At 40.8% G+C, this 25,058-nt stretch overlaps 1 protein-coding gene across 1 annotated transcript in view; it reads right to left on the reverse strand.

Moving 5' to 3' along the window:
- Nucleotides 1-815: 815 nt before the first annotated feature.
- Nucleotides 816-25,058, reverse strand: part of TRIM37 (tripartite motif containing 37) — a 50,757-nt gene continuing 26,514 nt past the window's right edge. Inside the window, 15 exon segments of the mRNA XM_030536509.1 lie at nucleotides 816-1,569; nucleotides 2,313-2,397; nucleotides 3,603-3,755; nucleotides 6,792-6,910; nucleotides 7,815-8,001; nucleotides 9,241-9,372; nucleotides 13,188-13,496; nucleotides 19,010-19,210; nucleotides 20,767-20,858; nucleotides 21,536-21,672; nucleotides 22,273-22,297; nucleotides 22,299-22,455; nucleotides 22,458-22,482; nucleotides 22,769-22,883; nucleotides 23,588-23,767. Of these exon segments, the coding sequence (XP_030392369.1) occupies nucleotides 1,566-1,569; nucleotides 2,313-2,397; nucleotides 3,603-3,755; nucleotides 6,792-6,910; nucleotides 7,815-8,001; nucleotides 9,241-9,372; nucleotides 13,188-13,496; nucleotides 19,010-19,210; nucleotides 20,767-20,858; nucleotides 21,536-21,672; nucleotides 22,273-22,297; nucleotides 22,299-22,455; nucleotides 22,458-22,482; nucleotides 22,769-22,883; nucleotides 23,588-23,767 (1,921 nt within the window). The 3' untranslated portion in view covers nucleotides 816-1,565.

Genomic DNA, 25,058 nt, shown 5'->3' on the forward strand with positions numbered 1-25,058 from the left:
TTTCAAATAATCAGCTGCTCCCATAGCCCTAGTCATGGCTGTTGGCCCTCAGCTTTACATTATCAAGCAGGACACAAGGTTCTGGACTTGGCAGATGTTCAGAGGACTCAGCTCCTTGATACTTAGAAGCATGAGAATACAGACCAATGGTTTGGATCCACAAATGCAGCCGTACACTTGCTAGTGAACTTGGAACAAAGTGTATGGGCTTCTGGGGCTCTGTAACACTTGATTAACCAGACCTACATGAGACATGGAGTTAATTTATTCCCCTCAAGTCTCACATGGCTTAGAATGAACTTGGACTGCTCCTGTAATCAGGATGGGAGGCAATGCTCAGTTAGCAAAACCAGTGAAAGAAGGTTAAATCAAATACACCAACATGAATTCAAAAGCCAAGGCTAGAATGCAGGAGCTCAAACTACACCCAATGAATGCTTCTACCTACATCCTCTTCACACAGCCTACCATCTGATGAGTATTGTATTTGAGAGAGCCTAGAACACTGATACACAAACTGATGATAGAGCAAACAACACTGCAGTCAAGCTCAAGATAATGACTAAAGAAATCCACATTATATTAGAGACTGAAAGAAGTGGGTATTTGCTTCATGAGGGAGTGTCTAAGGACTATTGGTTGTGGAAGTCACAGAGCATTTCATTTGGAGCAGACTGTGGCCTGAACATACTGGTTCAGCACCACTAGGATGTAGATTTAAAGCCCCCCCGACTGAATACTAACTAGGTAGCAGCATAATTCTTTCCCATCAGCATCTGCAATCATCCCTGTCCCTTCAAAATAATTTTACATAGTATTTCAATGTTCATTTTATTAACAAAAAGTGCAAACAGTTTTAAACTAAACTATATGATTTGTACGCACTTAAACAGAGGAACATTACATACAAAATGAATGTTTCAGCAAGTACAGTCAGATGAGACAAGAAACACTCAACATGTATACACTTATTCATGCTTTTTCACCAGCCAGTTATTCAGCTTTCATTAGAGCTTCACAAAACATTTTAGCTGCTCAATGCAATGCACAGTGGTAAAAAGTTTGGCAACAATGTTCTCAGTTGGTCCAAATTAGGAGTCTGAAGAAAAACACTAACTCTTGTGCACGCCACTTTCACCCTAACTTTAAATAGCTTAGATCCCTATGAATATAACTACAGTGTTATTTCATATCATTAATAAAAAAAAGGGAAGGATATTCCCCCACATTCTCTGCTGTATCAGTTGAACGGTAAGGAGACAATATGAAACAGGCTCTAGCACCTTTTGAACATTTGTTCAGAATCTGCATTTGAACCTGCCAAAGCCATGAAGAATAGTGTCTTGCTAAGGTTTTTCATAGGGCAACTTGCCCTATGAACAGGTTAAAACCGCCATGGAAGAACTACATAATTTATATTCCGCACAATGGAGCGTGTGCACACCCTACGAGAAAAATACAGATGGAATAAATAAGCATCATGAAGTGTGCCTCTTCTCAGGGACACAAGCAGGCTAGTGTTAATCCAACTCTTCAAAGTCTTCTGCAGTCAACAAGCCAATCCTCTACCTAGCCCAAAAGAGACAGTTCATATGCATCTCAATCATTAAAAATATCAGAGGGGTAGCCGTGTTAGTCCTGGATCTGTAAAAGCAGCAAAGAATCCTGTGGCACCTTATAGACTAACAGACGTTTTGGAGCATGAGCTTTTGTGGGTGCATCTGACGACGGGGGTATTCACGCACGAAAGCTCATGCTCCAAAACGTCAGTCTATAAGGTGCCACAGGAATCATTAAAAAGAAGAGCCCATAGTAGTAGCACTATTTTGTGGATTAGAAAGGATTTAGAGTGCTTAAAATTCCCAAGGTAAGTACATAAATACTAAATTAACAACCAGCAAGGAGGAGAATGTGAGCCCCCCACCCCTTCAATCAGCCCTGCTTTGATGCTACATTACCTCTAGCAACTGCATTACCAACAAAGCAGATTAGTTAACAGGTCCTGACACTTTAAGTAAATCAAAGAAATGGAGCAGGATTTCATCTACTTTCAGCAACAATGGGAAAGTGGGCAGTATTTAAAAGTTGTAGGATATTACATAATGCCCTTCCATCTTTATATCCTTCACGTGAATGAGCACTGCAGGGAGCATGTGCATCACACTGGGAGTATTTCACATGGAGGGGTCAGTTTCTTGACAAAGCAAAACTTTATATGGATTTGACCCTTTTATATACTATCAAACCAAATTACAATAAGACTTAAGTTAAGTTAACTGCCATTAAGTCAATGTTCTTATTTTAGAAATTACCTTGTATTGTCCTCTCCAGTACCAAAGCTGAGGTCTTCAGGGCCTGTTTGATCACCTTCAGAAAAAACTGAACACAGCTCTAATACTGAAAAACAATTATATGGCATCCTTAAAGACCAAGCTCCCAAACCAGTTAAATTTAAAAATCTAATGAGCTCTATAATTAGCAATTCTTTGAGAGATTAAGATTTCATTCTTAACATATGAAAGACAGATACAAAGTTGGAACCCTTAGTCTGCTCTACAATTTTAAAACTATGATGGTGGCGGTTTCAATTTTTTTGTGAGTCAGCAATGTTACATTTAATGTTATGCTGTGGAGTTCTGCAGTAAACTACTAATTCAGAATAAGACATTGATCTTCTACTGATTATATTAGACTATTATTATTTATTCCAAATCATTAACCAAAAACTTTTTTAGCATTAGCAATCATGTAAACGTTTTAAAAGTACTCTAAGATGTTTTTGAATATTTTCACAGAACAAAATGGTAGACACTTTCAATTCTTAAAACTGAGCTGAAGTATTCAAAAGCAGTTTACTGTCAGTTCAGATGCAAACTCATTACTAGGGGACATTTCAGCTACCACCACTCATTTACTGTTATTTTCTGCATGAAAATTGAGAATTTACATAATGGGGGCCAAATCCACTCTTCTGCCCCAAAGCTAGTCAGATTTTATGCAGAGGGCAGAAACAATCCTACAGCCTGCATGCTGGCTGCTATTGTAGCCTCCAAAACAGCTGTATCTCTCCCCAACTGGGATGGTGAATCTGAAGCCACAGGTTCCCATGCCTCTTCCCCTACTCACCACTCTGATACCACAGCTTTGCAGCAACCATGGGACCTGCCGTCCACAGCAGATGCTCTCTGCATCCTGCCATCACACAATGCCATAAGATTACACCTGTTCTGTGGCTTTCAGCCTTGGACAAGGGCAAGTTAGAGATGGAAGAAACCTGATAGGTCATTTAGACTACTCTCTTGTGCTTTATCAAGTCTACTTTGAAGTAACTCCAAGCAAGGGGACTTCTGCTGGAAGACAGGTCCTGTCTTGGATCTCAAAGTTAGGAAAAGTTCACTCTCGCTTTCTTTAACTCCATTTTAAAATGAGATCTCAAGCACCAACTGATAATATTTGGAAGGCTTCATTTGGCACCAACACTTGCACAGTTTTGGAAATAACTTAGCCCCGAATAGTATCCTTTACCCACAAGAACCATGAGCCATGTCAGGAGTAGCATTTGGAAAGCTGCCCCCTCTGATTGCACAATATAATTGTTCTACCTTCACTTGAGGGCTGGACATCAAAGGCATGATTAAACGCATCTGAGGTGGATGTGGCATCCTCTTGCTCTTCATTTTCTGTGTCACATTCAATGTCGCTATCACTGCTTGTGCCTGGCAGGAGGTGAAGGATGTGCTTCTGACATAGCCCAGCTGCAAAGAGCAAAGGAGAACCTGCTGCAATGAAATTCCTGTAGCCACAAAGTTCTCAGCTTCCTTTCTTTCCCAAGATGCACCAACATCAAATTCTCAGGCTTGGCAGGAGAACAAGATAAAGTGAGCAGTGTGTAAACTTATTTACCAAAGCACTAAGGGATCAATAGCAGAACATGCTTGGGGAACAGTTTTTAAAATGTTCTGTCTGGTTATCTTACTCAATGGAGACTTAAAGAAACAACCCTATAAAAATCCAACTGAATGGTGTAAGTGTGAACTTGTATAACTGCATTTCCTTTCTGTTTTAGTGGCTTTCCTCAGCTGGCAGCCAGCCCATTCTTACCAATGCTTCAGTGGACCACTGTGTAAATGAACTGAAGTCCAAATATTTTTTACTAGTTTTAAGACATGTCATGGCCTTTTAAGCAGACTTATAGGCCAACTCCTCCAAGCAGCAACACATTTCAATCAGGTTAACTTTCCTATTCAGAGGTCACAAACACATGACATGATTTTCCTCCAAATATATCTCATCCTATTTCTCTCAAATGAAGACAGCCCCTTGTCTTGCCACTACTTGAAACTAATTAGTAAGGCTCCATGTCTGTCACAGAAATCATGGATTCCGTGATATCTGACTTCTGCAGCAGCTGGCTCCGGGGCTGCCCGAGCAGATCAGGCAGCCCCTAGGCCAGTCGCACCAGCCATTGCTGGGGCAGTTTGGGTGTGGGAGGGAGCTCAGGGCTGGGGCAGGGGATTCGGAGCTGCAGGGACACGCCACCTGCTTTTGGGGAGCTGTGCGGAAACAAGTAGGGAGCCTACTAGACCCACCAACCCTCCCACCCCAACATTAGCAGGAGTCCTGAGCCACATGCCACCACCCAGCCTCCCTCCTCCAGCCCTGGTCCTGAGCGGCTCAGCCCCTCTCCCCTTGCAAGGGTCCTGGGCTGCACACCAACAGCACCCTGGCCAGCCCAAGTTTTAGTCAGGGGTATATAGTACAAGTCATGGACAGATCACGGGCCATGAATTTTTGTTTACTGCCCATGACCTGTCCATGACTTTTACTAAAAATACCTGTGACTAAAATGTAGCCTTAATGATTAGTGGTTGAAAACTAACCAAAACAGGAGGAAAGTACACAGGTTTTATGGTGTTTGGATTGGTTAGCTTTGTGCTGGCTATCAGCTGATGGACTGAGTGGCACTGATGACTAACAAGATGCCAATGGTTTTGCAGTACAGTCACCCAGAGCAAAGATGTTCCACTCCTTGCCCATACACCCCAAGTCAACTAAACGAGTAGTAAGATTTCCAAAACTCTTCATATAAATTTCTCCCCCTGCCCAAACCCCTTTATTTCAAAAGATCTTATCACAAGACTTAATGCAAATGGTTCTGAGAAAACAGCAATTCCAGGTGCTCTTCCAACTGCTTTGCCCAAGAGTTGACTGGACTCTTAAAATGGCACAAAACAGCTTCTTTGACGTATTGTGAAATTCTAGGCACTGTCATCTTCGAGCAGACCTAAGTAAGACAAATGTAAATGTGACTCCTTCAACCGCCCTTTTCTCTGAAGACTTTCTGGAATTACAATTGTATAAATGCACAAGCACAACATGTTGACCTGACATTGAAGTCAGATGGAGAAACTAGATTTGCTCTTATGTATGAAACATGCTCCCAAAGAAAGAGCTAGTTCTCAAAATTCACAGCTAATCATAGCTACCTGAAAACAAATGGTTATGCTACTGCAATTTTTCCTTTGTGAAAGGAGATAAATTGTAATATTTGTTTCCTGGGGTTTTAACAATGAAATATTTTACTTAAATTTCTTTTTCCCCCTCTTAATGCTTCCTCCTGTAACAGGAGAACTGCAGGAACACATCATGATCATGCTGCAGTGACTAAGAGAAGAAATTCAGTTTTATGTCACAGAGACCTTCTGCAAATGCCAACACCTACACAATATTGCACACTGCAGATAGAGATGGATGCTGGCACCTTAATATAGGCTTTGAGCTACAATTCATCAGTCATTGAAATTCAAATTAGCGCAGGGGTGGAAGGCAGCAGAGTTTTAGCAGATATGAAACACACTTCTGCATGGAGTATCAATAAGAAAGCCAACAATATTTTCTCCAGCATGGAAAGACAAGGTGAAAGAGACAGGAATGCATTTTCACAGGGCCAGCTTTATGAACTGTGGGGCCCAATTTGAATACTTGGCAGTGGTCCGGGGCTTTGGCAGGGGCGGGGGTGTGTGTGTGTCCACTCTGGCTCTTCCATGGCACCAAAGGACTCCCCACTGCTGAAGACCCGGAGTGGAACACCCCCACCCCAAAATGCTGCTGAAGACCCGGTTTTCAACAACTGTGAGATTTCTTCTGATTTTCAGAGGAATTAGTGAACCTTGCTTACTGCAAAACCCAATTTAAACTAGACTTAAGAGGTGTCCAGTGCAGACATGGTCCCAATCACCACCAGACTTATCCCTGCAAGCAGAAGCCTTATACCCAAATAAGGTCTCTTGCCGTATTTTAACAGGAACACAAGTGCAATCCATCTTTTAAATTAGTAATTTGCCAAATCTCATCTCTAAGTCTTAAGATGAAAATAGGCATCCAGAGGTAGAAAAATAAACTAGAAACGTAAACTAAGAAAAAGCTCCTTGAAAGTTTCTCTGTGCTCTCTGAATTCCATCACGCCTCACTGTCATACACTTGAGGAGTAGTCCTTTTGTTCATTATAAATCTATCAAATGTTGCAACACAAGTTCAGCCCTCCAAGTAAACTGATTTTTACCTAGTTTACAGAAACACTCTTGTTGTAAAGGGGTTGTCAATAAGCAGTGGGTCCAAACCACTAGACACTTTTGAACCTCTACAACCTTTTTATTTACTTCTTATCATTACTGTTATTTTTTTATCTTTATCTCCTGGAGTCTGGACCTTGACAAAAAATAAACAACTACCTCTGTTTTAAAGTGTCACTACGCTATTTGAGCATTTATTTTCTTGGATCTTGCCTTTACCTTCCTCTGCCTCTGCTGAGGTGCCTTCAGAGAGAATGGCCTGTAGCTCCCCAGTTTCCAAGTGGTTCTCTTGATCAGTTAGTTGTGTTCCTTCTATATGACATCCTTTAGAATTTGACCTTAAAATGGGGTTGGGGGAAAAAACAGCATTAGAACTTAAAGCATTAAACCCAAGCATGGTGGCAGCGTCTCCTCCTAGTGCTACATTCAGTTTAGCGTCAGGGAACCTCTCCTATGCTTCTGAGAACTTCCAACTTTGAAGTTATTTGGAATATTTACAGGGTTCGATTTTGAGATCTGAAAGTACATAACTGATGCTCTCCAAAGAACATATCCTCCCCTGACCCACAATGCTATGTCACATTCAGCATCTGGAGTTTGTACCTCTACACAGCATGTACATTTAAGTTTTCTTAAAGCTACCCTTTCATACTATTGCCTCATATCAATGACAGAAAGCAAGCACAGAATTCAGCGTAACTATCTGGATGCACAAAAGAACCAAGAGACAGCCCACTCCACCATTCATTGGCCTGCTATTTAGAAAAACCTGATTGCATACTTCAAAACTACTACTACACATATGTAATGAAACTGTATTTGGAGAAGCACAGAAAAATCAGAAGTGAGGAAAAGAAAGGAACGGTGGATTCTCAGTGACATATCCTCTCCGATATAAGGAAACTAGATGTAAAATCCTGGTGGATAGAACATTAAAGTAGGAAATATTAGAAAAACGGACAGAAGTCTGACTTGCAAGTCTAAATAGGCAAATCTAAATGGGCAGACTACAGCTATTGATGCTTCAGCTTTAGTTAAAATGAGCTGTTATGACCCTCAAAAGTTCTTTTCATAGAAAAATGAGGCCATACAATTCACTTATGGACCAAAGCTGGATGTCCAAAGGAAGCAGCAGAAAAATGTGAATGGACTTCAAAGTAATTTCTGTTCCTTGATACATAAAAGGCTCGATTTTAGCAGTTTTGAATGATCCATTTATAATTCAGCGAGAAAAGCGCTTACCCCAGAGCGACAGCTTTTCTTGTCTTCTCCATAGTTGTTAAGCCATTTAAAGCAGAAATGCCCACATCAGAATCTGAGCCTTCGCATTCCCTTTCCTCTGGCTTAAGCAGTACATCAGGAGCATTACTATTAGTCAGGGACCTGGGAGAGCCATGCCTACTGCCAGACTTTGAGCTTCCTATGCATCCTAAGAAGAGAAAAGGTGAAGATAATTGGCACTTATGAAACATCTCAAATTTTTCAAGTCACCATCTGAGCAGCGCTTGCTATTAGGGTCACTTAATGTGTGCTTTCCAGAAACATATATCCTCTCACCTACAGCTTCCACTTTTGGTAGTACAGGTTCAAAAAGCACTTACAAGATTTCCCAGTATAGATTAACCTTTTGGATTTATGTGAACTATGAAAATTAGTTTCTCATATGTTAGCAATTCCACAGGTGCACTAATATAGATCTGTTTTTTAATAGAGATAGATCCATCTATGTGACTGGTCTACATAGGGAAAATATAGAGGTCTCTCTCTGCACTGGTGCAGCACCTCTGGGGATAGCAATGGTGAAAACTGTACAGTTCAGAGTACACAGATGATTTTGCTCCCATGTGCATACACGAGAGCAGCAGTTTGCAATCTCTTTCCGTTCTGGGACCTCTCCCTGGGATCCCACTCCCATTGGCATGAACCATAACCCGCCCTCCCCAGTCCCACCATCCATTTGCAATTCTCAATTTGAGAACTGCTGCATTACAGTTTTCACTGTTGCTATCACTGGTAGAGCTGCACTAAAAAAAACTGTAAGAGTTCTCCTGGTGGCCATAATGTCAAATTCTATTACCACATGGTGCGGGAGTAAGTCACACCAGGACTTAAGCAGAATTCTCTTGTATTTCCTTTAGAGGAAACAGAACCCAGAATTTAAGTCCTGCCTGGTAAGGCACAGCAGAAATTTCTTGTAAATGTGGTAATTAAGTACAAGATAATACCCTAAATTGGTGTTTGTAGTAAAACTATTTAAAGATAGGCAGGTTATTGTTAGAAAATGGAAGTCCCAGGAACACGGAGCATGAAGGCTAAACACAAAGGCTTAGTAAGATGGTGTAATGGGTTCTCAAAGGTCTGTATTGGTGCAATAATGTTAATCATGTTTAGGGGAAAAAGTATCTGGTTTCAAGTATCAGAGGGGTAGCCGTGTTAGTCTGGATCTGTAAAAACAGCAAAGAGTCCTGTGGCACCTTATTGACTAACAGACGTTTTGGAGCATGAGCTTTCGTGGGTGAATACCCACTTCATTGGATGCATGCAGTATCTGGTTTATGTACAACGTTTAATCAAAGATGGGAACTTTGAGCAAGGATATGCTGTTAAGAAGCTTCTTTCCCGATGCATTCCAAAGCACATTTAAAGCACTCCCACATTTCAGGTTTACCTTCAGAAGAAGTCTGACAGTCTCCCTTTGAGCGAAGATTATTGTCCCCACAGTCCATTGCTCTTCGAAGAGACAGGCTCCCTGCTGCTCCAGAACGAGTAGCTTTGGGTGAATTACTTTTCTTACTCGTGACTACAAAGATATTTAATCAAAAGGCATGTGAATGTACTGCCTAGGCATCCAGTCAATTCTCTGCATCATCCCATCTTTATGTTGGCCTGAAGTGGAACTAACTGATGCAATGGCACTAGACATTCTCTTCCCCTTTATTCTCGGGGCCACCATATTGTCCCCTTCTCTCCGAATCTCTCAAATACCTTCAAGGTTTTCATTACATTTTATTCCTGTTGTGAAGGTATGTTGGGAAGAAGCCACTTGCTTAAACAATAATGCTCCTGAGACCAGATCAGGAATGATTACCTTAATTCTTCGAGATGGGATTGTTAGTGAGAACCCACTGTATGTTGCACAAGATCGGAGTCTTTTCAACAGCAGTGTCTGTTGAGGCCCACATGCGGCCCAAGTCTCCTTGTGTTCCTGGTGTGAACGCTTAGAAGGCAGAGTAGTCTCCAACCCTCCCTCAGGGTTTTAAAGGGTTTTAAAGCACATGCTACATGAGGACTCCAAAAGCAGAGATGGAGGGTAGGTCACGGAATTCACACTAACTACAGCATCTCAAAGAAACACGGTTACTACAGAGTAAGAAATTGTATTCGCTTCTTCAAGTATGTATTCGTGCTTTTTCCAGTGTAAGTGACTGGCTAACTGTACTCTGCTTTGATGGTGAGAGTAAGAAGCATCAGCTGCATTGGTAAGAAGGACTGATGTACTGCTCTCCCAAACTTAGTACCAGACCTAGCTGCCGCATAAAGGGTTCAATCTTTCGCAAAAGTCAATGGGTTGGCTCCACGTCACTGCTTTACAGATTCAGATTTGGGCACATTTCTGAAGCAGGCTGATGACACTGCCGGTGTCCTGGTGGAGCACAACTTGACAACTGAAGGGAGAGGTCTGCTAGTAGTTATAACAGGTGGAATTGCAGAGTGGGATCCACTCAGAGCCTTTTGACAAGCTAGCTACAGTCATGGAAAGTGGGAGAGAGAGCATCTGAAAGCTTTAGTCTTATCAATGTAATAGGGTAATGCTCTGGAAAAATCCAAAGTATTATCTATCTCTCACCTTGTGCTGCATGGTTTCAAAAAGAAAACTGGTAGGTTAATTGATTGATTTAGATGAAACTCCCAAACCACATTACAGATGAATTCAGAATCACCTTCTCTCTATAAAAGGATGCATAAGGAGGTCCAAGGAGTAAGGGCTTGGAGTGCACTGACCCTCCATGCAGAGGTGATAGCTACCAAGAAAACCAACTTAAGGATATGATGTACTGAACAATCTGATAGTGGCTCAAAGATAAAATCCCAAGTATAAATTAGATCTTCAACCAAGGAACCTGGATTGGGGTGGGCATAAAGAACTCAAAACCTGCTTACAGAACCTAATACTGCTTCTCTGCCTGGTACAGGGGCCAGCATCTGCCACAAGGTTTTAGCCAGGTCAAGCTGTCCCTCATTTATGGGAAGAGCAATTCGAGGGGGGAGGGAAGGATAGCTCAGTGGTCTGAGCATTGGCCTGCTAAACCCAGGGTTGTGAGTTCAATCCTTGAGGGGGCCATCTAGGGAACTGGGGTAAAAATCTGTCTGGGGATTGGTCCTGCTTTGAGCAGGGGGTTGGCCTAGATGACCTTCTGAGGACCCCTCCAACCCTAATCTTCTATGATTCTGTGAATGGACTCACAGTTGTCAAAAATATCAAACTTACTACATTTTTTCAATGCAGCCCTCCCTAGCGTGTCTGAAATTCTCAGAAGGCGCCCCTGGAAAACTTAAAGTTACGCTGAAGACACCACTTCAGCAGGCAACGAGGATGAGAAGTCTTTTGGTGGTAAAGCAGGACACTGGTGTTCCTCGGCCCCCAGATCTGGGTGTTCTTGATGGCCCTCCCTGTGGTCTGGCAGAAAGCTGATGGGGAAGTGCTCACTTCCGCTCTCCAGCATGCTCCTAGCAACTGATATGGCAACCCCTAGCGAGCCCAACAGAGTGATGCTGGCATGTCATGGAGATATCACTGGCTAGCTTGATATAGACTAGTCCAATGCCATTCCTTTGGGAGAGTAGTTAGGTCCTGTAGGGAGTGCAGGCAGGCCCCTTCGGGATATTGATCACAGATTGTAGAGGAGAGGGCTCTCTGCTTAAGGACATTGGGAACGTATGCATTGGTGATGGAGAGGATGAATAGACCACCTATATGGGCAGTACAGAGAAATGTGGATGGCGCTCTTGGTACCAGGGTCTGTATTGGTACCAGCAGGTGCCTCGATAATGGTTACAGACCTAGCTCATCCAGAGGCTCATCTACTATAGGCATCATTGCTGAGCAGTGCAACACCCAATCTTGAGTTGGTGCTGGAGGAGTTTTCCTTTGTGCCACAGGCAGCTCATCAGCCCTCAGAACCGTGCAGGACTTTGTGGATTTGTCTCCAGAAATTTTATGTGGTTTATTCTTGTAGGAAGGCTCTGAGCACTGTGTGGAGTCTCTGCTCCTGTCTAGAATGGCCCCTTTTGGTGCTGGACTTCAGTACCAGACTTCAGTGTCACTGTGTCTGCTTTAGTGCCAACATCTGCAACACAGGTGGAGTCTGCCTCAGTGCTGGGGGCACTGGTACTAATGCCAGGTCTTTTCTTGGTGTCATCATCTCTGCACTGGTCTTTGGAGTTGTTTGTCTGCTAGACGGCTGCTTGATGAAGTCTGTTTGTCTGCTGTCAGGACTCTGGTGCCATCTCCTCAGGATCTGAAGAGGCCTTCATAGATGGCTCCAGGAGATGAAGTTTCAACCCCAGGCCACATGACTTATACAATCTTGTGATCAAAGATATGCATACTGAACATCTACTCGGTATATGTGACTCTCCTAAACAGAAGAGGCACCTGCTATGTCCATCTTTCAAAGGAATTAGTCCATCACAAAATGTGCAAGCTTGAAGCCCACAGGTTTCAAATCCACCATGTTGAGAATCCTTGTACACAAAAGGAGCGTACAGAAGTATCTGGCAGTCAGTATTCAATCCAGATGGGTCAAAGGTGTTCACAAAGGTTGTATACCAGTAGTTCTGAAGATTTATGAAGATTTATGAAGCATTTTGAGAACTTTAGTCGGAGTTAAGAACTACCAGGTCAGACAGTTGTGAGGTTCCATCTTGCTGCCATGAGCAGTAAGAGGGAATTGAGGGAGAGTTGTGGCTGCCCTGGCCTTTAGGGCTTTGTATGAGAGCATAAAGAGGGACGGGGACATGTGTGAGACAATGCTATTCAAAAGACTCCGACCTCACACACAAGCACCTACTATGGAATTCACACTGACACACACACACACTCGAAGAAGATTCTCATACGATGAGAAGAAATTACTCACTCTGGTGCTCTACGAGATTGCTTGGATTTTTCCAAGGTCGGTCACATTTTAGTAACAAACTTGAGAAAGTTTAGAAGTGATCTGCATATAGTCTGCAGGTAACCTTTGCCACCAAAAATTGTCTTTACAGAGGATTAAACTTAATGCTACCTACCCATAAGGTCAACATGAAATTACATAAATAACATCTGCTGTGGGCTTCAAAGATTATCACATTCTGAAATATTAATAACTATAATGCGCTTGCTGAAAACTTTAGAACCAGTTTCTAGAGAAGCCATTTGTCAATAAACATGAGTTTCATGTTTCTGCTTCTCAAAAGATATTTACTATAAACAAACTCAGCTATAAAGTTTAAATTATAAAAAGGCTGAGTATTTTTATTCCCAGACACCTAGATATAGTATCCGTCTACACAACTGCCATCTAGAGAAGTGACAGCTTTAAGCCTTCCCCTCCCCCATACCACACTTACAACTCTTTATGTAACAGCTTGTAATTGATGATTTTGTCAGCAACTCCATTCCTATTTCTTGTAACTTGCTGCAGCTTTCTGTTCCACAGGCAGCCAAAGGCCCCTGATCACCAGGGAGGAAGCTGGGTTGCCCCTCACAAGAGCCATTGCTGCTTCTTACTTCCGACAACTGGTTTTTTACATCAGACATTTTGCTTCGAACTTCAGCCATCTGAGTTTTGAGTCTCTTCAGCATCTTTAAGTCAGGTGGCACACGCCACATTGCCTGGTGCCTCCGCTGGTCTCGGTCTTTTAGAGAGTACAATGATGCTTTACAAGGAAAAGGTTAAACGAACACGAAGGTTAAAAATGTTTGTAACCTCCATCAGTATTTTTTTTTTCTTTAAACTCTTTCATTATTAAGACTGGAAGGATTTGTAGAGAATATGTCAATTTCACATCCAAGTTCCCATGCACTAGCAAACTGCTGCAAGGTCTTGGTTGCAAATACAACAAGAGGATGTTTGTTAAACTGTTTCCATAAATATCTTTTAAAAATCTTGGAACATTTCTATTTGTTTCAGATTTTTAAATGCTTCCCTTTTATTAGATTTGTCCTGACGATCCCTTTAACATAGCAAGAGCCAAGGCTGCCTATGTGATAAGAGCAAAGAATTAGTGATGGTAATGTTTTCCTTGAGGGTAGGGAGAAATCCACGTTACTTTTTATTGCCAGTGCAGATGGGAAAACAGGACAGTATTAGGGAACAATTTCAGTGTTAAAAGACTGCCTAAAAAAATGGGAATAGCGCAATGTTTTCCTGTTCACACTGGCAAAAAAGACAACATGCAATAATATGAATCAGGACCCTCACCACCCCAAATAAGACTGCTAGCACCAATTTGTATAGTGCAGACACGCTCAAAGAAGTTTCAGACTAGTTGTGTACACAGTGCCCTCTGTAGTTACTCTAGTATGTGAAAGAGAAATGGGTGCCCAATGCAGAATGATCTCATTTCATCTAAACATAATCAAAACTCCATCCCCTTCCTCTGGGCTATAGTGACATAGGGCATCTGCTCTCAGCAGCTCTCTCCACCTCAGTGGGAACAGTGGACAGAGGTTCTTTCATGCTGGGTGCTTTGCTTTGCCTTAGTATGCCAGTCATGGCAACAGAGATCCTTTCACATCTCTGGATAAGTTTGAGTTCACCTGCTCATCAGTTTGCTGGCAAGTGCATTTCTTGGATATAAGAATAATTTTATTTCATATTAACTGACGATTCAGTGGAGGAATCTGAAGTAAAGGAAGTCCCTTAGGTCCCTTGCTGCCCCAGGTCAGTTCTAAGAGATACTATCTAGATGAGCCTTTATGTTAATTGTCCAGAATTAGATCAACTTGGAAATCTTCTATGTTACGCTTTCAGAATTCTAAGCATCTCATTGCAAATTCAACTGGCCCAGAGCTATACCCCAATGGCTTCTGAGTCCCTCGGAGGCAAAACTTAGCAAGCTCTGGACATAAAAGAAGCCTTGTTCCAACATGGTGATTGAACAAGGTACAGGAACGAAGTCAGGTATCTAAGGATCTCAGCAACACAGAAAGACCACACCAAATGCAATAAGTGGCTGAAGGAAGCGGAGACCCTACCCACCACAACACTATCATGGAGGCCTCAGTCTGGGTCATACTGCCAACAGTGCAAGTTCATCCCATCCCTTCAATGCCTTCACCTGCTCTCTCTAGTTCTGTCAAGGCAGAGTCTTGACAGTACGCAACCTTGCATAACCTGTAGCTCACCGGCCACTTCAAACTGCTTCTTTTGTCCAGACTTCAGGTTTTTGTTTTTTTTTTTAAAGCAGACTACACTGTATAGGACTTATTTACCCCTACACTGTCTTTATACTCTTTGCAGTTTGGAAGTTAGATCAAGTGCTACATCATTATAAAAACCTTTTTAATCTAAGAAGAGACACTTTCCTTCTGTCATAAACAGATAGTTAAGGGTTAATGTCTCTTTTACTTGTAAAGGGTTAACAAGCTCAGTGAACCTGGCTGACACCTGACCAAAGGACCAATCGGGAGACAAGATACTTTCAAATCTTGGTGGAGGGAAGTCTTTGTTTGTGCTTTTTGGGTTGTTCTTTGTTCTCTCTTGGGATTAAGAGGAGCCAGACGTGCAACCAGTTTTCTCCAATCTTTCTGAAACAGTCTATCATATTCTAAATAGTAAGTACTAGATAGGAGGCGAATTAGTCTTTATATTTGTTTCCTTGATTTGCAAATGTGTATTTTGCTGGAAGGATATTTTACCTGTTTGCTGTAACTTATACTTAGGCTAGGGGGGAGGGAGTCCCTCTGGTCTATGTAAAGCTGAGACCCTGTAAACATTTTCCATCTTGATTGTACAGAGAATTTTTACTTTTTCTTTCTTTAATTAAAAGCTTTTCTTTTTAAGAACCTGATTGATTTTGTCCTTGTGAAAGACCCAAGGGGACTGGGTCTGAACTCACCAGGGAGTGGTGGGGGAGAGAAGGGGGAGGAAAAGTTAATTCCTCTCTGTTTTAGGATCCAAGGAGTTTGGGTCAGTGTATATCTCAGTGTATATCTTCCCCAGGGAAGGTTTTTGGGGGACAGAAAGTGTACCAAACACTATATTTTGGTTGGTGGCAGCGTTATCAGATCTAAGCTAGGAATTAAGTTTAGAGGGGTAGATGCAGGTCCCCACTTTCTGGATGCTAAAGTTCAAAGTGGGAATCAGAGCTTGACACCTTCATTAAACAAATTTGCAGTGAGAGCTCACATCAGAGACCAAAGGCTTTTTTCCATTGATCTGCAGAACAGGTGTGGCACAAACAGCAACAGGGATTTGCCCTACAGAGTCTCCTGCCAATATACTTCATCTGCATTTTGCAAGACGGCAGGAGGAAGCCAAGCTTGGTTTTTATGGTCCATCCAAATCTGGATCTCTCTACCAAGACTATCAACATGGTCATCTGTCCCCTAAGTAGTAAACAGAGACCTCAGCATCACTTCCTACACTGAATGGATTAGAGAGGCTACTGAACACCTAATAGCTCATGAGATTGTTGGTCACTATCCTTTGGAAGGATGTTTTAGTGTTCCCACTTCTTTGCATCTACAGAACACAAACATTTAGGGAGCAAATCATGTCCCACAGATCTGTCTGTGCTCATGTGAAAGGACACAGAGGAATCTGTCTGTGGATTCATGATCATTTGGCAGGGTCAGGGTCCTGTAGTATGGAAGAAGGTGAGAGCAGGGACACAAGGATGCACAATATTTCCCTACCAACCCCGGAGTGAAATACAGAGGCACATTATAATAGCTTGGGACAGAAGATAGGTGAGATAATATCTTCTACTGATCAACTTCTGTTGGTGGAAAGTACAAGCTGTCAAGCTACACATAGCTCTTCTTTAGATCTGGGACTGTATTAGAAAGGCTTTCCTGCAGAGTCTCCTCTACAATGGAGAGCATCCCTTTAAGAGGAGTCCTTAAGGCCAGCCTATGGCAGGGGAGCTCCTGAGAGCACTACGGAGGGAGAGGTAAAACCTCCCTCCATTTTTTTGCAGGGGCTTGTACAAACTACTCCACCACTGCAATGGAAGAATCCAAAGAAACTAAGCAGAATCATCATGCAGTTTTCCGGCAGGAGGGATGATCTAACCCTGAACTTGTATTTTGTATTTCCAGAGAGACCAACTGCAAGTAGGACATGCAACAAGAACTGACTGAATAACCCTGCTTGCCACTGCATGAATTTTACACGACAACTAAATTTGAACGTTAACATCAAAATGCAAACCATTTACTTCCTATCTTTAGATTGGCCAGTGCAAATGTCATCATCATGTCAAGAGAAAGAGCATATATCTGTACCAGATGGACTATTATTTCTCTTCTGCTCTATTAAGCCACCAAATGGTTGTTTCAAAGTGACCTGAAATAAGATATTGTGGCTGTGGGCCAATTAGCCCCAAACAAACATTAACTCTGCTAAATCTATTTATGAGGTTTGATTCAATTTAATGATTCTTCACTAACAAAGGAGAGGAACATATGACCTTCAACAATAATTAGCTGTGACAGAATTATATTTACAGCTTGCTATCTACCTTTCCTTTGGTTCACAAAAAATTAAGGTTAGGGTACATCAGCCTAACACTATAACTCAAATACATTTTATGCAAAATACTAACAAAGTTATTTAATAAGTACCAGCACAGAAACTGACCACTATTTTCTTTCTTTCGGTCATTCTGTACATGTTTCTTTCTCCATGAGTTTCTGCATCAGCCTCTACTATTTTTCAAGTGCCCTTTCCTTACTTTTCAAGCCCTCCTTCATGATCACTGCCCTCAACTTCTCTTATACTTCCTTCCTGGCTTTACAATCCACCTGATGTTGCCACCTGTGTTCTGTGCCTGCTTTCTTGAGTGCTTTCTTCCATGCCACCTCAAATGTCTGAAACAGCCTCTCCACTATCATACATAACTCTTTCAGTAGCTTCACTTTCAGCAACAGCTAAAAGTTTGGAAGATGAAATAGCCATTCCCTACTCCGTGTATACTGTGTTTTGTTCTGTTTATGTCTATTGTACCTTAATCCCTTCCAGGTGGAAATCCATTATTTATCTGGCACTGATTACTACTGCAAAGTACTAGATAACAATATCTCTTCACAGATACCACAACAGCTACACAAGATGTGCATGGAGTTGGAACTACTCTTCAGGCAGCACCTCCTTCCCCCGAGTTATCTTTAAACAGAGACAGACACTGTCCCTGCCCCCACACAGAATTTTTTTTGGACTCCATACTCATCTGCAGTTTTAAGTCTGAAAGCAGCTATTAAGCCAAAGACTACTTTGTAGTTTGGTGCACACAGTGACTACTATGAAATTATGAAAATACAGCAACAGCTATTGACAGAACCCACTGGCCTTTCCTCAGTCCCTCTTCATGATGGGCAATGCAAACAAAGCTAATGGAAACTCAGTCATTGTGAATAGTTCTCTGAAAACATCCACACAACCAGCAGTGGCTGTCAAAAAAGCTAACAGTGTTGAGAATCATTAGGAAAGGGATACATAAGACGACAGAAAATATCATATTGCCTCTGTATAAATCCATGGTATGCCCACATCTTGAATATGGCATGAAGAACGGTTGCCCCAGCTCAAAAAAGATATATTGGAATTGGGAAAGGTACAGATTAGTAAGACTGGGACTTTTCAGCTTGGAAAAGAAACGACTAAAGGGGGATATTATAGCGGTCTATAAAATCATAACTGATATAGAGAAAGTAAATATGGAAGTGTTATTTACTCCTCATAAAACAAGGATGAAGAGTCACCAAATGAAATTAATAGGCAGCAGGTTTAAAACAAACAAAAGGAATTATTTCTTCACACAACACAGTCAACGTGTGGAGCTCTTTGCCACAGGATGTTGCCACAGGCCAAGATTATAACACGGTTCAAAAAAGAACTAGATAAAGTCATGGAGGATAGGTCCGTTGATGGCTATTAGCCAGGATGGGTAGGGATGCAAAATGATGCTCTGAAGTGTCCCAAGCCTCTATTTGCTAGAAGCTGGGAATGGGCAACAGGGGATGATTACCTGTTCTTTCCCTTTGAAGCACCTGGCATTGGTCACGGTCAGAAGACATGATACTGGGCTAGATGAACCATTGGTCTGAGCCAGGATGGTCATTCTTATGTTCTTAAATAAATCTCTAACAAATTACTTAGATTTGATGTGCATCTAACTTTGTCACAGGAATACATGGAAGAGTTGTATATAAATGCACCATTTACCTCTGTTCTGCAGAAGTGAGGCAGGAGGACGTGGCTGTAGACCCCACAGATTTTCCATCCCATTCCTGTCTTTTAGGTCCAATAAATGCATTAAAATTAAGGGATCTATGTCTAGTAAACTGCTGCTGGCTGCTGAGCCTAAAGTACTTCCTCCCCGCCTTGAAGATCTGCCACGTGCATTGGCATAGCCATGGCTACTACCTGAAAGAGAGAGCACCATAGGAAAAGTACATATACACCATGTCTGTCTGCATGTGTTAGGTTTCAGTATTTCACAAAAGAGCAGCTGAAAAATCACTGATATAGTAAGGATGGAAATCTTAAAAGCACTCTAAATAACCTCCGGAAAAGCAACCTTGTTACAAGGAAGTACGAATTCTAAAACCACTGAAGAAAAACAAAGTACATTGATAAAAAACTAATAGCCCCTAAAATGGAAAAATCAACAGAATTTGACTTCATAAAATACAAAGAACATTAACTGTTCCTACTGATTTGCAGATTTAGGAAAAAAACAACCCACTAACATAAAAATGAGGAGTTTCTTTATCTGATCTAGGGAGATCTTCAATTAAGCCTTACTTTGAGCTATGAATGTTATTACATAGTGTTTAGCAATCCTATAAGAGATCTGAGACCCAGCCACTGTGTCTCAAGTCCCATCTGGGAAATTAGATTAGATAGCCCAATAAGGCTTCCTTCCAAAGCAGGTGACCAAAACCAGCATTATCAGTACTGAGAGTGAAAAAGCACTTGAGCAATTAAAAGTGAGAGGCTCCTTTTAAGTGAATGGTTACACACAGAAGAAAAAAAAAAAAAAAAAAAAAAAAAAAAAAAAAGCATTCTTTGCATCAGATTTACAAATACACTAAAATGACAAGAGAAGAGAACCTTAGATAACACTGTATTCTGCAGACATTACACCCCCGTTTCTACTCCTATTCTTAACTGATTAATGCCATAGTTAAATTAGTCAGGCTTCTCAAGTGCCTGACAAGAAATGTTTTGAAGAAAGGCATAAATTTGCCTGTGTTATGACAGAGACTGGATCTAAGACACAACAGGTTTATACTGAAAGGGGAAAAAAAGAGCAAGGATATGAAGATCAGCTTTCCTTAAAGATTGCCAATAGACCTATGCTGCAGTTATGTGGTGTGATCTGTGGGCACTGGCATCATGAGTGCATTTATAGATAGATTCAGTCATTTTAGAAATCCTGGTAAAAATGTGTCAGATTTTGACTTGCAGTCACCTTTATGCTGCAAGTGATCTTATGGAGTACCACTTAATTATTTATATTTTAATTTATTTCCTGCTCCATATTTAAAGATTCATACATTTCACACCCCTCATTTAATTAAAACTTGACTAACAACAGTGTAGCAAAATCTAAAGTAATGTGTCAAGCGGTCAGAAACCATGGTGACAGCAGTAGAGTAGAAGCAAAGACACATTTGCTGGTTTCCGTTCCAGTATAAAGTAAATATCTTAAAATCCAGGCTCCCAGAGAAACTTCAAACTGACATTTTTTCTTAAGGATGTTCAGTAGAAGGCCCTTCCAGTTTTTTTTCTAACCAGTGGGAAGCTGGCATTCTACTGCAATAATTAGTTTACAGTACATGACGCAGCATTTTCAAAAATAGCAAATGCCTCTAGAATATGCAGCTCAATATTGCCTCTGATGTGGCACTGAAAAGAACAGGGGAGGAAACCTGACAAATTACAGTTAGTTTGATTGTGAATGTTTCTTTCTGTACCTGATGCTCCAGCAGCGGCAGCAGCATCGTCCTGGAGATCTCCTTCTTCTAGCTCCATATTACTATTATATTCCACATCATTTTCTCCAGACCTTGATGCAAAGAAAAATCAGACCATCACCTCAATTAGGCATTGCAAGATTTGTCAACAACAGAAAAACTAAACATCTCACTACAGTTTTGTAGCTTTCAAACTGCAGAAACTAACAAGTCAAAATGCATCATCACTTGACTGTCAAACCAGTCGTCTTAAAATCGACATGTTTCCAAGAGGTGGAATTTTAGAACCTGATTCTGCAAGCCTTCTATATTCATTACAAGAATATGTATCTTGAATAGTATGTTAAATATGTGGATCTGATAGTGTCCTTCAACTTTTCAGTATTTAAATAGTCTAAAGTCGAAGTGCTCTACTTCTAAACAGCACTTGTACTTGCGTAGGGTATCACAATAGTAAATTATTGTAGGACCAGAGCTAACTAATCTCTTGAGAAGAGCCTTACATGACATTGTTAGTCAAGGACAACACGTTAAACTGAATAAGCCAACACACTGGAAATAAACCAGTAAAAAATTGCTTGCAGATTTGGCATCTTGCATTTCTACCACACTACTATAGGTGTCATTTCTGGGCCAGCTTTTGACCTCTGAGCTGTCACACATCAATCAAAGACATTATGATATACAAAGTAAATTGATTCTATCCTGATGGGAACTGACATTAGGCTAAGAGGATAACAATTCTGGGTAAGTTTTTGCAGTCACTCACATAGTCTCTTCATCAATATCATTCTCTTCAGTGTTACTAGTAGCTGTTGAACTAGCAGAGGAGCTGCTGCCATCTAGGTGGTTTACCTCATCTTCTCCAGCAAGGTCTACATCCAGATCACCATCCGAGAGCTCATACTGGAGCAACAAAACATGAGAATTTCTGTACAGCAGAAATTTATCTTACTTATTTGGGTGCTCAAAGGTTTGAGCGTTGGACTGCTAAACTCAGGGTTGTGAGTTCAATCCTTGAGGGGGCCATTTAGGATCTGGGGCAAAAACCCTGTCAGGGACAGTACTTGGTCCTGCTAGTGAAGGCAGGGGGCTGGACTTGATGACCTTTCAAGGTCTTTTCCAGTTCAATGAGATAGGTATATCTCCATATATTATATTATTCTAAACAGAGAAAGCAAAACCAGATGTCAGTAATATCACCCAGGAGCTGAGGAGGGTCTGAAAGTGCAAAACAAGTAGATAAAATGCCTGCCTGACAGTACCATTTTAGATAGCTAGATTCTCTGATTTGCTTACCATGCCTTTGGAATTTTTCTCTCCTTAAACAATTTTTTGCTGCTCCCTAAAAGTCTGTATCCTTTCCCCTCATTATCCACTAGTTCTGCACTTGTAGAGAATAGTTCATCTAACCACACAACACATGCTTCTATAATTTTCCTGTAATAGTACAATGGATTATAAAATAAATAAAAATTTAAAATGAAAACAGAAGAGAATTCCTACATTAAAATCTTCATGCCGGATTTTCCTCTTCGTCATCCTTAGCATCTCTTGCTAATGCTGGAGTGGTGACACTCTCAAGCAGTACTTCAGGATTCGGTCCAGATTTCTTTGGTCTTGTTTCTGGACCATCATCATTCTGGGGGCTAAGATGAGTGTCTGGAGGCGACATGCCTCGTGATTTTGGGTACGGGAAAGCTCAATTGCAAGTCTCTTAAATATATTTTAAAAAAACAACAAGTAAGTGTATGCCAAAGAAAATTTGTTAAGAACAAATTACAAGAAGCAACAGCATTTCACAGATTTAAATAGATTAATATGAAAGACATTGAAACTAACTCGAAACAAAATCCAGCACCATCAGCGCTCTAAAAATAGCAATGGGTATCCAAATAAACCTGACAGTGAAGCAAGCTTACTGGTCAATGGCCAATATAATCAAAGATTTAAATCCATGTGTATTTTAATGCCAAATTCAAACATCACACCTCATACTTACCTCTTTAAGGTTGTTTATTTGTTGGATGTAGCTTGTCTGAGCAGCTTCCAACTGAGTAATGTACCACTGTTGGTCCCGGCACTTTTGGAAGAAGGTAGGTGAACGCACCTGGAACCTTTAGAAAGCCACAAAAATGAAATATTTTAAATGCTTGAGAAGTCCCACCTAAAATAATTCAATGCTTAAAACCAGGTAATAAAATTAAGCTTAAGCCTGATGGGAAATTAATTCCTGTACACTTCTGCAGATATTCTATAATACAGAATTCTGAAATACCAGAATAGACAAATCACAAGTGATATTTAAAAAACCCAACTTGAAGTAGAAGTGCAGGATATCTATATTTAGCCATAATGCTGAAATTTCCACTAATAAAGTTAGCTTCAATACCATTATAAACACTCTTCCACACCCTCCTTTCTCAAAGTTCCACTAATCTCAATGATAATACCCAAAAGGAGGATGGAATGCATTATTAATCCCCTTTGAAAACACATGCAGAATTTTCCTGAAATAATTTTTAATTCTCTATCTATGCATGCCCAATATAGGCATTTTAGTGTCAAGTGTAGTTTTTGCAGATGACTGCTTCATCTCAAATAAATCTATGCACGTAAATCTTTCCCACTTCCTCTCCTAAACAAACACTCCTTTAAAGATCATGAGAACAAAAAATCCTTTCCTTTTATGACAGAGCATTCCATAATGTTTTTTAAATTAATTATTTTAATTATTTCCTGCTTTGATAATAACTATAGCACTTTTATTAAAAATGCCACAGAAAACAGGTTTGTAGATACAACCAATGATCTCTCTTACCTAAGAATTACAGTGTCATTTTGTCTATTCAAATACCCTTCATTGGCAAGCAAGTCCAATCGAAAGAATCTGTTATAACCCCAGCATTCTCCAACTTCAAAGTCAGAGGCAAACTCTCGAATTATATTTTTAGCAGGATCATTGGTGGACTGGTGAACCATCTCCACACGGTACTCATACCTAAACATGGACAAAATGAAATTAGTTGGAACAGTAACAAACATCACCAGATTTCAGTATAAGAAAAATGCATATGTTATGTTTGTTTCAGGTCAAGTTAAGTTACTACAAGCATCATATTTTAAAAAGAAATAGGATTTCCAATTAAAAAGGTGATTCAGCAAGAAAAGAATCTAGAGTGGAAAGTGAACAGCACGTTGATGGCTTTTTTGGGTAATATACACATTTAAAGAGGTAAAGGTATAAGGCTGAGCTTACAGGCAACAAATGCTACTTTTAAAGACAGGCTAAAGGACTACTGTGTATTTATAAACTACAGCAGTTTAACGCCACAGATCAGGATTTCTCTCAATGCTAAGCTCTAATGCATTCTGCATTACAGCTTCACAGCAGTCGCTCTAGGCTCCTGGTGCCAAGGGCTAACTCTGTCAGGGCTGATAAAATCTGAAGTCAAAGCTCTGTGCATCTGCCAATCTATTCTACGTGAGAAATAAGTGCAATACGATTTGACTGTAGCTGGGCTGTAAGATGAAGACAGGCTTCTTAAATAGAACTGAACAAGTGAATTAAGAAGGGACACAATTTGAAATCTAATCAATTTAAAAATAAATAAAAATAAAGTAGCTCCAGGATTCCCTACCAGCTCTTACATCCCTATGTCAAATTTTAAAGTTTTACAATCATTTTCCAGTCCTTCAGACAGGAATGGAAGAGAATTATCCTATCCGCATGTGCACAGCGGAAACAGTCAAACCGACTACAGAAAACGCTGTCAAATGCATAATCAAACTGAAAAGAGGAAAATATTTTTCTCTCTCCTTAACTTTTCAATTATAAGTAGCTTCAAGCTTGAAATATGATTTTCAAATTTACTGTGTCCTTTACACTTTCATTTAAGATTATTTTGGGATCTGTTTATAATGGTTGAGCGCGATTTTGGGACTATATGCGCACGATACATTTCTATCAAGTTCTTCCTATCCTTTGCAAATATGTGAAAATGGCAGAAAGCAGTTGCACTGTATGTTACTTTCATAATTCTTAGAAAATGCTCTTCTAGTAAGGTGGATATTGTATTACTTTCTATGGTTGACCTTAATGTGCATCCTTCTCAGCCTAGCTGCACAGGGGCCATGACAACACAATAGTAAAACACGCCACTTAAGCCAGATCTTCACCTAAACTTGGGTTGACCTAGCTGTGTCACTCAGGGGTGTACAAATTTACACCCCAAAAGACCCAGTTAAACTAACCTAAGTCCTGGTATTAGACACCGTTAGGTGACAAAGGA

The sequence above is a fragment of the Gopherus evgoodei genome, chromosome 17, assembly GCF_007399415.2.
Source record: "Gopherus evgoodei ecotype Sinaloan lineage chromosome 17, rGopEvg1_v1.p, whole genome shotgun sequence".
Lineage (NCBI taxonomy): Eukaryota > Metazoa > Chordata > Testudines > Testudinidae > Gopherus > Gopherus evgoodei.